We start from the raw sequence: 13307 nt of genomic DNA, 5'->3' as shown, positions 1-13307 counted from the left end.
CCATCTCCCTGGGACAGAGCACCTGGGGAAAGGGGTAGCCATGGGCGCAGCTTCAGCAGACTTAAACGGCCCTGCCTGACGGCTCTGAAGCGAGTAGTGGACCTCCCAGCACAGTGTTCAAGCTCTGCTAAGGGTCAGACTGCCTCCTCAAGTGGGTCCCTGACCCCCGTGTATTCTGACTGGGAGACATCTCCCAGTAGGGGCTGACAGATATCTCATACAGGAGAGCTCTAGCTGGCATCTGGCAGGTGCCCCTCTAGGATGAAGCTTCCAGAGGAAAGATCAGGCAGCAATCTTTGTGTTCTGCAGTCTCCGCTGGTGATACCCAGGCAAAGAGGGTCGGGAGTGGACCTCCAGCAGTCTCTAGCAGACTGGTGGCAGAGGGGCCTGACTGTCAGAAGGAAAACAAACAAACAGAAAGGAATAGCATGTCCACTCAAAGACCCCATCTGAAGGTCACCAACATCAAAGACCAAAGGTAGATAAATCCACAAAGATGGGGATAAACCAGCAAGAAAAGTTTGAAAATTCCAAAAATCAGAATGCTGCTTCTCCAAAAAAGGGTCACAACTCCTCGCCAGCAAGGGAACAAAACTGGACAGAGAATGAGTTTGATGAATTGACAGAAGTAGGCTTCAGAAGGTGGGTAATAACAAACTCCTCCGAGCTAAAGGAGCATGTTCCAACCCAATGCAAGGGAGCTAAGAACCTTGAAAAAAGGTTAGACGAATAATTGCTGACTAGAATAACCAGTGTAGAGAAGAACATAAATGACCTGATGGAACTGAAAAACATAGCACAAGAACTTCCTGAAGCATTCACAAGTTTCAATAGCCAAATCGATCAAGTGGAAGAAAGGATATCCATGCTTAAAGAGCAACTTAATGAAATAAAGAGAGCAGACAAGATTAGAGAAAAAGAATAAAAAGGAATGAACAAAGCCTCCAAGAAATATCGGACTATGTGAAAAGACCAAATCTATGTTTGATTGGTGTACCTGAAAGTGACGAGGAGAATGGAACCAAGTTGGAAAACACTCTGCAGGATATTATCCAGGAGAACTTTCCCAACCTAGCAAGACAGGCCAACATTCAAATTCAGGAAATACAGAGAACACCACAAAGATACTCCTCGAGAAGAGCAACCCCAAGCAGATTCACCGAGGTTAAAATGAAGGAAAAAATGTTAAGGGCAGAGAGAGAGAAAGATCAGGTTACCCACAAAGAGAAGCCCATCAGACTAATAGTAGTTCTCTCTGCAGAAACCCTACAAGCCAGAAGAGAGTGGAGGCCAATATTCAACATTCTTAAAGAAAAGAATTTTCAACCCAGAATTTCATATCCAGCCAAAGTAAGCTTCATAAGAGAAGGAGAAATAAAATCCTTTACAGACAAGCAAATGCTGAGAGATTTTGTCACCACCAGGCCTGCCTTACAAGAGCTCCTGACGGAAGCACTAAACATGGAAAGGAACAACTGGTACCAGCCACTGGAAAAATATACAAAATGGTAAAGAACATAGACACTATGAAGAAACTGCATCAACGAACAGGCAAAACAACCAGCTAGCATCATAATGACAGGATCAAATTCACACATAACAATATTAACCTTAAATGTAAATGGGCTAAATGCCCCAGTTAAAAGACACAGACAAACAAATTGGATAAAGGGTCAAGACCCATCAGTGTGCTGTATTCAGGAGACCCATCTCACACGCTAAGACACACATAGGCTCAAAATAAAGAGATGGAGGAATATTTACCAAACAAATGGAAAGCAAAAAAAAAAAAAAAAAAAAAAAAAAAAAAGCGGGAACTGCCATCCTAATTTCTGATAAAACAGACTTTAAACCAACAAAGATCAAAAGAGACAAAGAAAGGCATTACAGAATGGTAAAGGGATCAATGCAGCAAGAAGAGCTAACTATCCTAAATATATATGCACCCAATACAGGAGCACCCAGATTCATAAAGCAAGTTCTTAGAGACCTACAAAGAGAAGTAGACTCCCACACAGTAATAGCGGGAGACTTTAACACCCCACTGTCAATATTAGACAGATCAATGAGATAGAAAATTAACAAGGATATTCAGGACTTGAACTCAGCTCTGAAACAAGCAGACCTAATAGACATATACAGAACTCTCCACCCCAAATCAGCAGAATATACATTTTTCTCAGCACCTCATCGCACTTACTCTAAAATTGACCATATAATTGGAAGTAAAACACTCCTCGGCAAATGCAAAATAACAGAAATCATAACAAACTGTCTCTCAGACCACAGTGCAATCAAACTAGAATTCAGGATTAAGAAACTCACTCAAAACTGCACAACTACATGGAAACTGAACAACCTGCTCCTAAATGACTACTGGGTAAATAACAAAATTAAGGCAGAAATAAAGATGTTCTTTGAAACCAATGAGAACGAAGACACAACGTACCAGAATCACTGGGACACATTTAAAGCAGCGTGTAGAGGGAAATTTATAGTACTAAATGCCCGCAAGAGAAAGCAAGAAAGATCTAAAATTGACACCCTAACATCAAAATTGAAAGAACTAGAGAAGCAACAGCAAACAAATTCAAAAGCTAGCAGAAGACAAGAAATAACTAAGATCAAAGGAGAACTGAAGGAGGCAGAGACATGAAAAACCCTTCAAAAAAAATCAATGAATCCAGAAGCTGGTTTTTTGAAAAGATCAACAAAATAGATAGACTGCTACCCGGACTAATAAAGAAAAGAGAGTAGAATCAATAGATGCAATAAAAAATGATACAGGGGATATCTCTACTAATCCCACAGAAATACAAACTACCATCAGAGAATACTATAAACACCTCTATGCAAATAAGCCAGAAAATCTAGAAGAAATGGATAAATTCCTGGACACACAAACCCTCCCAAGTCTAAACCAGGAAGAAGTTGAATCCCTGAATAAACCAATAACAAGTTCTGAAATTGAAGCAGTAATTAATAGCCTACCAACCAAAAAACATTCAGCACCAGACCGATTCACAGCTGAATTCTACCAGAGGTACAAAGAGGAGCTGGTACCATTCCTTCTGAAATTATTCTCAACAATAGAAAAAGAAGGAATCCTCCCTAATTCATTTTATGAGGCCAGCATCATCCTGATACCAAAACCTGACAGAGACACAACAAAAAAAGAAAATTTCAGGCTAATATCTCTGATGAACATCGATGTGAAAATCCTCAATAAAATGCTGGCAAACCAAATCCAGCAGCACATCAAAAAGCTTATCCACCATGATCAAGTGGGCTTCATCCCTGGGAGGCAAGGCTGGTTCAACATATGCAAATCAATAAATGTAATCCAGCATATAAACAGAACCAAAGACAAAAACCACATGATTATCTCAATAGATGCAGAAAAGGCCTTTGACAAAATTCAACAACTCTTCACGCTAAAAACTCTCAATAAATTAGGTATTGATGGGACCTATCTCAAAATCATAAGAGCTATCTATGACAAACCCACAGCCAATATCATACTGAATGGGCAAAAACTGGAAGCATTCCCTTTGAAAAGGGATAAGACAGGGATGCCCTCTGTCACCACTCCTATTCAACATAGTGCTGGAAGTTCTGGCCAGGGCTATCAGGCAGGAGAAGGAAATAAAGGGCATTCAGTTAGGAAAAGAGGAAGTCAAATTGTCCCTGTTTGCAGATGACATGATTGTATATCTAGAAAACCCCATTGTCTCAGCCCAAAATCTCCTTAAGCTGATAAGCAACTTCAGCAAAGTCTCAGGATACAAAATCAACGTACAAAAACCACAAGCATTCTTGTACACCAATCACAGACAAACAGAGAGCCAAATCATGAGTGAACTCCCATTCACAACTGCTTCAAAGAGAATAAAATACCTAGGAATCCAACTTACAAGGGATGTGAAGGACCTCTTCAAGGAGAATTACAAACCACTGCTCAATGAAATAAAAGAGGATACAAACAAATGGAAGAACATTCCATGCTCATGGGTTGGAAGAATCAATATCATGAAAATGGCCATACTGCCCAAGGTAATCTATAGATTCAATGCCATCCCCATCAAGCTACCAATGACTTTCTTCACAGAATTGGAAAAAACTACTTTAAAGTTCACATGGAACCAAAAAAGAACCCGCATCGCCAAGTCAATCCTAAGCCAAAAGAACAAAGCTGGAGGCATCATGCTACCTGACTTCAAACTATACTACAAGGCCACAGTAACCAAAACAGCATGGTACTGGTACCACAATAGAGACATAGATCAATGGAACAGAACAGAGCCCTCAGATATCTACAACTATCTGATCTTTGACAAACCTGACAAAAACAAGCAATGGGAAAAGGATTCCCCATTTAATAAATGGTGCTGGGAAACTGGCTAGCCATATGTAGAAAGCCGAAACTGGATCCCTTCCTTACACCTTATACAAAAATTAATTCAAGATGGATTAAAGACTTACATGTTAGACCTAAAACCATAAAAACCCTAGAAGAAAACCTAGGCAATACCATTCAGGACATAGGCCTGGGCAAGGACTTCATGTCTAAAACACCAAAAGCAATGGCAACAAAAGCCAAAATTGACAAATGGGATCTAATTAAACTAAAGAGCTTCTGCACAGCAAAAGAAACTACCATCAGAGTGAACAGGCAACCTACAGAATGGGAGAAAATTTTCGCAACCTACTCATCTGACAAAGGGCTAATATCCAGAATCTACAATGAACTCAAACAAATTGACAACAAAAAAACAAACAACCCCATCACAAAGTGGGTGAAGGACATGAACAGGCACTTCTCAAAAGAAGACATTTATGCAGCCAAAAAACACATGAAAAAATGCTCATCATCACTGGCCATCAGAGAAATGCAAATCAAAACCACAATGAGATACCATCTCACACCAGTTAGAATGGCCATCATTAAAAAGTCAGGAAACAACAGGTGCTGGAGAGGATGTGGAGAAATAGGAACACTTTTACACTGTTGGTGGGACTGTAAACTAGTTCAACCATTGTGGAAGACAGTGTGGCGATTCCTCAGGGATCTAGAACTAGAAATACCATTTGACCCAGTCTTCCCATTACTGGGTATATACCCAAAGGACTATAAATCATGCTGCTATAAAGACACATGCACACGTATGTTTATTGCGGCACTATTCACAATAGCAAAGACTTGGAACCAACCCAAATGTCCAACAACGATAGACTGGATTAAGAAAATGTGGCACATATACACCATGGAATACTATGCAGCCATAAAAAAGGATGAGTTCATGTCCTTTGTAGGGACATGGATGAAACTGGAAAACATCATTCTCAGTAAACTATCGCAAGGACAAAAAACCAAACACCACATGTTCTCACTCATAGGTGGGAAGTGAACAATGAGAACACATGGACACAGGAAGGGGAACATCACACTCCGGGGACTGTTGTGGGGTGGGGGGAGGGGGGAGGGACAGCATTAGGAGATATACCTAATGCTAAATGACGAGTTAATGGGTGCAGCACACCAACATGGCACATGGATACATATGTAACAAACCTGCACATTGTGCACATGTACCCTAAAACTTAAAGTATAATAATGATAATAATAATAAAAGAAAAAAAAAGAATAAAATACCTAGGAATAAAACTTACAAGGGATGTGAAGGACCTCTTCAAGGAGAACTACAAACCACTGCTCAAGGACAAAAGAGAGGACACAAACAAATGGAAAAACATTCCAAGCTCATGGATAGGAAGAATCAATATCATGAAAATGGCCATACTGCCCAAAGTAATTTATCGATTCAATGCTATCCCCATCAAGCTACCACTGACTTTGCTCACAGAATTGGAAAAAACTACTTTAAACTTCATATGGAGCCAAAAAAGAGCCTGCAACAGCGAAGACAATCCTGGGCAAGAAGACCAAAGCTGGAGGCATCATGCTACCTGACTTCAGACTATACTACAAGGCTACAGTAACCAAAACAGCATGATACTGGTACCAAAGCAGATATATAGACCAATGGAACAGAACAGAGGCTTCAGAAATAATACCACACATCTACAACCATCTAATCTTTGACAAACCTGACACAAATAAGCAATGGGGAAAAGATTCCCTATTTAATACATGTTGTTGGGAAAAATAGCTAGCCATATGCAGAAAACTGAAACTGGATCTCTTCCTTACACCTTATACAAAAATCAGCTCAAGATGGATCAGAAACTTAAATGTAAGACCTAGGACCATAAAAATCCTAGAAGAAAACCTGAGCAATACCATTCAGGACATAGGCATGGGCAAAGACTTCATGTCTAAAACACCAAAAGCAATGGTAACAAAAGCCAAAATTGACAAATGGGATCTAATTAAAATAAAGAGCTCCTGCATAGCAAAAGAAACTACCATCAGAGTGAACAGGCAACCTACAGAATGGGAGAAAATTTTTGCAATCTATCCATCTGACAAAGGGCTTATATCCAGAATCTATAAAGAACTTAAGTTTACAAGAAAAAAAACAAACCCCATCAAAAAGTGGGCAAAGGATATGAACAGACACTTCTCAAAAGAAGACATTTATGCAGCCAACAGACATATGAAAAAAATGCTTATCATCACTGGTCATTAGAGAAATGCAAATCAAACCCACAATAAGATACCATCTCACACCAGTTAGAATGGTGATCATTAAAAAGTCAGGAAACAACAGATGCTGGAGAGGATGTAGAGAAATAGGAATGCTTTTACACTGTCGGTGGAAGTGTAAATTAGTTCAACCATTGTGGAAGACAGTGTGGCGATTCCTCAAGGATCTAGATCTAGACCATTTGACCCAGCCATCCCATTACTGGGTATACATCCAAAGGATTATAAATCATTCTACTATAAGGACACACACAAACGTATATTTACTGCGGCACTATTCACAATAGCAAAGACTTGGAACCAACCCAAATGTCCATCAATAATAGACTGGATAAAGAAAATGTGGCACATATACACCATGGAATATTATGCAGCCATAAAAAAGGATGAGTTCATGTCCTTTCCAGGGACAAGGATGAAGCTGGAAACCATCATTCTCAGCAAACTATCACAAGAACAGAAAACCAAACATCGCATGTTTGCACTCATAAATGGGAGTTGAACAATGAGAACACATGGACATAAGGAGGGGAACATCACACACCAGGGTCTGTTGGGGGTCGGGGGCTAGGGGAGAGATAACATTAGGAGAAATACCTAATGTAGGTGATGGGTTTATGAGTGCAGCACACCACCATGGCACATGTATACCTATGTAGCAAAACTACAAGTTCTGCCCATGTACCCCAGAACTTAAAAAAAAAAAAGAATATTCAGAGTGACTATAGTTAACAACAATGTATTGTGTATTTCAAAGTAGCAAGAAGAGAGTATTTGAATTGTTCCTAACACATAGAAATGATAAATATTCAAAGTGATGGCATACCTCAAATATTTGACTTGATCATTACACATTCTATATAGATAACAATATCACATGTATCCAACAAATATGTTAAATATTATGTATCAATGAATATTAGAATTTTGTGGTTGTTAAGCCCTCAAAGTCATCATATTTGAAGTGAAGGTGTTAAACAAAAGTCTTTATGTATTTGTTAAATCACTATATATGTATTTAATTACAATGGCATTTGTCCTTTCTGATTGTTTGCTTATGTTTCAATGGATGGCTTCTTGACTTTCAGCAACAGAGGTCAGTTTATGGGATGATGACAAGGAGGACTCCTTAGGCTTCATGAGGACTATCTCGGTTTTCCTCACCACCCTATCCCCAGTGCCTAACTCAGTGCCTAGTGCCCAGCAGGCACTCAACAAATGCTGCTGAATAAATCAATGACTCCAAAGATAACAGCTTTGGTACAGAGAGAAAATACTTTCATGATAGATTTGGAAGGGACAACATGGGGGCCACATATCATAGGAGCAGGTGAAGTAAGATGAGGGGCATGGGCTATGATTCCTTCCCCCAAATCTCTGAGACAATTGGAACCCAAGTGGAGTGTGCATTTTGATGGCACAAGGGTAGGGCAGGGCAGGGGTTAGGAGATAATGTTTGAGAAATAAGAAACTGGCACAGTGTTTGGACCCTTGAGATGCTGGCCTGTCTTGGTCAACTTACTGAACTCCTTGGGGACTCAGTTTCATCATCTGAAAAATGAAGATAACAATACTGATCACACAAGGTTGCTACAAGAATTAAGGGGAAAAAAAAGCTAATGCATATAAAGCACCTGGCACAGAGACTGTCCTAAAAGTCATAGTGGGCCCTTATTTTTTCATTTAACAGGTATATACTGAGAGATGGCATACACAGTAGTCACAGGCAGGTACGCAGAGACAGACTGCTGGGGTTTGAACCCCAGCTTTATCACTTAGAACTGGGCATCTTAGGAAAGTTGCTTAGTTGTTCTTTGCCACAAGTTTCTCTTCTGTGGAAAATAGGATAATAATGCTTACCTCATCATGTCACTCTGAAGATAAACTCAGTTAACAAATGTAAACCACTCAGAACAGTATCTGGCACACAAGCACTAGTTAAGTATTAGCTATTGTCGTTATCACATGCTAGGCATTTTCACATTCTTATCCCACTTTGATCCCTCTAGAGCTGGTGGAAACAATGAGAGAATAGATAGGAACAGACAGATGTGCTGACGTGATGATGGAGGACATCCCATTAGATGGGCTGGTCTATGTCTCATTAGAATAATGGGTCCCAAATCTGAGCATGCATCAGATTCACCCTGAAGGCTTGTTAAAACACAGGTTGTGAGGGCCCCACCCTCAGAGTTTCTGATTCAGTAAGTCTGGATGGGCTTGAGATTTTGCATTTCTAACAAGTTCCCAGGTGTCGCTGATGCTGCTGGTCCTGAGACTGCATTCTGAGAACCACTGCTGTGTAACAAGAGAGGATGTCTGAAGCTCCAAGAGGAGGAAGAAGGGAGGATGCATACAGATATAGGAGTTCAACAACAGTCCCAAATAGGACTGAGGTATGGACACTAGCAGAAAGAGTCAAATGTTCATCCACTCATTCAGCAAATATTTATGCACTGCCCACTATGAGCAGGGCCCTGTATTCACCAATCAGTTGCAAGAACAAGGATTAAGCTAAGCAGAAACAACTGTGAGTCAGAGAAGACTATCAACTTACTGAATTTAGCCAGAACAGTGCTGCTATGGTTTCAATGTGTCCCCTAAAGTTTATGTGTTGGAAACTTAATCCCCAATGCAACAGTGTTGAGAGGTAGGGCCTAACAAGAGGTGATGAAGTCGTTATGGCTCTACCTTTGTGAATGGATTGTGGTTATCATGGGAGTGGATTAGTTATCTTGAGAGTGGATTTGTTATAAAGGTGAGTTTGGTCCCCTCTTGCTCTCACCTTCTCTTGCCCTTCTGCCTTTCCCCATGGGATAATGCAGCAAGAAGGCCCTCATAAGATGCAGGTACCTTGATATGAGACTTCCCAGTCTCATGTCAAGTAAGTGAAATAAACTTCTATTGTTTATAAATTATCTAGTGTCAGGTGTTTTGTTATAGAAACACAAAATGGACTTAAACAAGCACTAAACAAGCTTAGGCAAGTTATTTAATCTCTCTAGTTTCAATTTCCTGGTCCAAAAATGGGGATAATAGTTCCTACGTACTAGGGTTGTTTTGAGAATTAAACAAAGATAAACCAAAGAAAGACAGGATAAACTAAGATAAAGTAAAGCACTTAGCATAGTGTCTGGCATATGGTATGTACCCAACAAATATTGGCTGTTGCTAGTATTATTATTGGGTCACCCTTTCAGATACGTGCCAAGCGGTTCTTTGCCATAGAAGGACATTACGGTGAGCGTGGAATTAAGTCTCACCAGGCCCAAAACCTAGAATCCCAGAGAGCAGAAAAATAATTTAAATCACAGGATTAAAAATTACAACCTGGCCACAAGGATTAAAAGATGCCTTTGGATAAGGGAGGTATTTGGATCAGGGTCCGCCACAGAGCCCACAAATTGTACCAGAGTCTCCAGCAGCCAGCTATGGGTATGAGTATTCTTCCTGAGTTTTTTTCTTCTTAGTTTGCAAATGCCAGATAAAAATGAATTCCAGAACAATGGACATCTGAGATGAGAAGTAATTACAGCAAATTTGGCCAGGCCTCCTCTTAGGATCACTCCAGTCCTTCTGGGATGTGTTCTGACAACTTGCCGGCTCTTTTCTAAACCTCTGAAAGGGGATGACGTTCCTACCACTTCCCTTGGAAGAATTTTCCACAGTGAAATATGACTCACTGTCGGGGTCCTTGTCTGTGCGATTCCCTTTCTTTTCTTGACCCACTTTTGTCTTAGTGTACCCTTTCATGCAAAGTCAAACGAAGCCTCCCCTTGAGGAGGTTGTTCTGTGAGGACTGACATTTAAATACCATTACCACCTCTTAAACTCGGCCCTGTTCATTTGGCCAAGTAAAGCATGTTTAATTCTTTTAATCTTCCCTCATAAATCAATCTCTACATTCCCTTAATAGTCCTTCTCCTGTGCTTTGAACTCCCTCCAGCCTGGCGGTCCTGAGCTCTTGTTCCGTTTACACTTGAGAATTAACCAGTCAATCACAAAATGCCTGTGCAGGCAAAACAGCCAGGCCTAGCCAGGGCTCCAAGTGATCTCCCCACGCTTGGCTGCTGAAGGACACTGTGGGCCCAGAGAAGAGCCCCGTGATCTGCTGAGACAAAGCAAGGCCTGCCTAGTGGCCAACCTTGCTCAGATAGGTGTGCGGCATTTGCTGCTTGCTCCATGATGACCCTTTCAAATAGAACTGGCCCAGCTGGCCAATGGTCAAGGGACTGCATGGGAAGCCACCTGAGACACTTGTACCTCTCCAGCCTCTACCTCCCAGGGCAGGGAGGGCCACTGAATAAGCCCAGGCAGGGTCTTACCTGGAAGGTCCCAGCATGGTCTTCTTCCTTATCACCCTCTCTGTTCTCTTTGAGGGCAATTAATGTGAATCCTCTGAAGTAGGAGGGAGGAGCAGCTGAAAGTGTTACTGCAGAGAGAGAAGAAAGCAGGTTTTCAGTATAAGAATCAATTATTGTCCATTTGTCAAATGGGATAGACCTGAGTTCTCCATCAATATCCCAGACCTGTGAGTTACAGAGGCCATGCACAGTGGGGAGGCCTTCATCCATTGAGGTGAGAACTCTTACCCTCTTCACCCAGCTCCCTCTTGCATTTCAGAACCTGTTAAATATCTGAGCTGCTATCTTACTTGGGGATTCTTGAACCAACCAGGGATGTGGTGAGCTCTCTCCCAATAACCACAATTTGATAAAGATAGTCCCTGGTCAGAAACTCAATCTTGACAATTGTCTAACATTACACTTCCATTAGATTGGCCCAAGAGAAAACTAGTTCTTCACAGCACAAAATCCCAAAATCCTGTAAGATGACCTTTGTGGCAGAGGCTGCTGTGTGTTCTTCAAAACATATTTCATTTTTCTTGTGGAAACAGCTACACCACATTTCCCAGCCTCCTTTGCAGTTAAGTCAGCTTTATAACCAAGTTCTGCCAGTGGAAGTCATGGACAGACATGATATACAGTAGCCCCCTGCAGATAAGGCCAAGACACATGCTAAGACCCCAAGTGGATGCCTGAAATCATGGATAGTACCAAACCCTATGCTTACTATGGTTTTCCTTTACATACATACATACATACATATGATAAAGTTTAATTTATAAATTAGGCACAGTAGGAAATCAACAATAACTAATAAGACACAATCATTATAACAATACTCAAAACAGCATGCAATTTAAAACTTATGAATTGTTTATTTTTGGAATTTTCCAATTAATACTTTTGGACCACAGTTTACTGCAAGTAACTGAAACCACAGAAAGCAAAACCTCAGATAAGGAAGTACTGCTATACTCTACTTCCAAGCCTGACCTGTACAAGCTTTCCACATGACCCTGCACTCTCACTCTCCTGCCTTTGCCTGCTTAATGCAGGGTCCAGCAGAAGACTCTGATGTCCCAGGAGGAGGGCCATGGAACCACAAGAGGGAAGAAAACTGGGGATTTTAAACAATCCCACAGAAAATCACCTACTGACCAGAAACATCCATACTGTACTTTGCATGAGCTGGAAATAAACTTATGTTGTGGAGGGCCACCTGTTACAGCAGCTGGAATTGTAAGTCTGTTATACCCTTCCTTCCTACATCTACCCAGGAAATGATTTTTCCATTAAAATCTGGCTTGGCCGGGCACGGTGGCTCACACTTGTAATCCCAGCACTTTGGGAGGCTGAGGTGGGTGGATCACAAGGTCAGGAGTTGGAGACCATCCTGGCTAACACAGTGAAACCCCGTCTCTACTCAAAATACAAAAAATTAGCTGGGCGATGTGGCGGGCACCTGTAGTCCCAGCTACTTGGGAGGCTGAGACAGGAGAATGGTGTGAACCCGGGAGGTGGAGCTTGCAGTGAGCCACGATTGCGCCATTGCACTCCAGCCTGGGTGACAGAGTGAGACTCCATTTCAAAAAACAAAAACAAAAACAAAATCTAGCTCAAGGGCCTTCTCGACAAGGCAATGGTGGTCCTCCCTCCCATTGGACTCCCAGTCTCCTGAGATGGAAATCTTTTATTGCAGTATTTTTTTGCACTGAATTGCAATTCTTTGTTGATACGCCTTCTCCACTGGACTATGCTAATACAGGAGAGGGGCTGGGTTTTCATTCTCTTTTTATCCCCAGAACCTAGCACAGAGCCTGGCATCTAATAGATGTTCAAGTTTCTTTAAATTGATGTAAATTGGGATTTTAATTACTTTACTGCCTGCATAAAAGTGCTAAGATTCTGGACATTAGATATGGAGTTATAGACTATTAGAACTTCAAGGGATCTCAAGTATCTTCTAATTCAGCCCTCCAATTTCACGGATAGGAAAGTAAAACATAGAAAGGTCAACAGACACACCTAAGATCATAAAATCATCCAGTGGGCAACTTAGGGTCAGAATTGAAGGCCCGCTCTCCCCAGTTTAACACTATACCCATGGCTTCACAAATCGAATATATTCATCATGTTATGGATCTTCCACAAATATTGACTGATTATTAAGTTTTTAAACTTTAAAAAATCAATTCATTTGACGTATAATATTTGTGAATATGATATGCAGCCTCCTGTTGAAGAGGAGCATTTAGTCTTCCAAATTCCTTAAACTAGTTTTAGCCTTGAAAATG

At 41.0% G+C, this 13307-nt stretch overlaps 1 protein-coding gene across 1 annotated transcript in view; it reads right to left on the bottom strand.

Moving 5' to 3' along the window:
- SPON1 (spondin 1) overlaps nucleotides 1-13307 on the bottom strand; it is a 314515-nt gene that overhangs the window by 282879 nt on the left and 18329 nt on the right. The window contains exon 2 of the mRNA XM_003254969.4: nucleotides 10993-11099. Coding sequence (XP_003255017.1) covers nucleotides 10993-11099 — 107 coding nt within the window. The remainder of the gene's footprint in view (nucleotides 1-10992; nucleotides 11100-13307) is intronic.

This window comes from Nomascus leucogenys, chromosome 15 (assembly GCF_006542625.1).
Source record: "Nomascus leucogenys isolate Asia chromosome 15, Asia_NLE_v1, whole genome shotgun sequence".
NCBI lineage: Eukaryota > Metazoa > Chordata > Mammalia > Primates > Hylobatidae > Nomascus > Nomascus leucogenys.
Note: the sequence above shows the minus strand (reverse complement) of the source record. Positions and strands in the feature narration are given on the sequence as shown.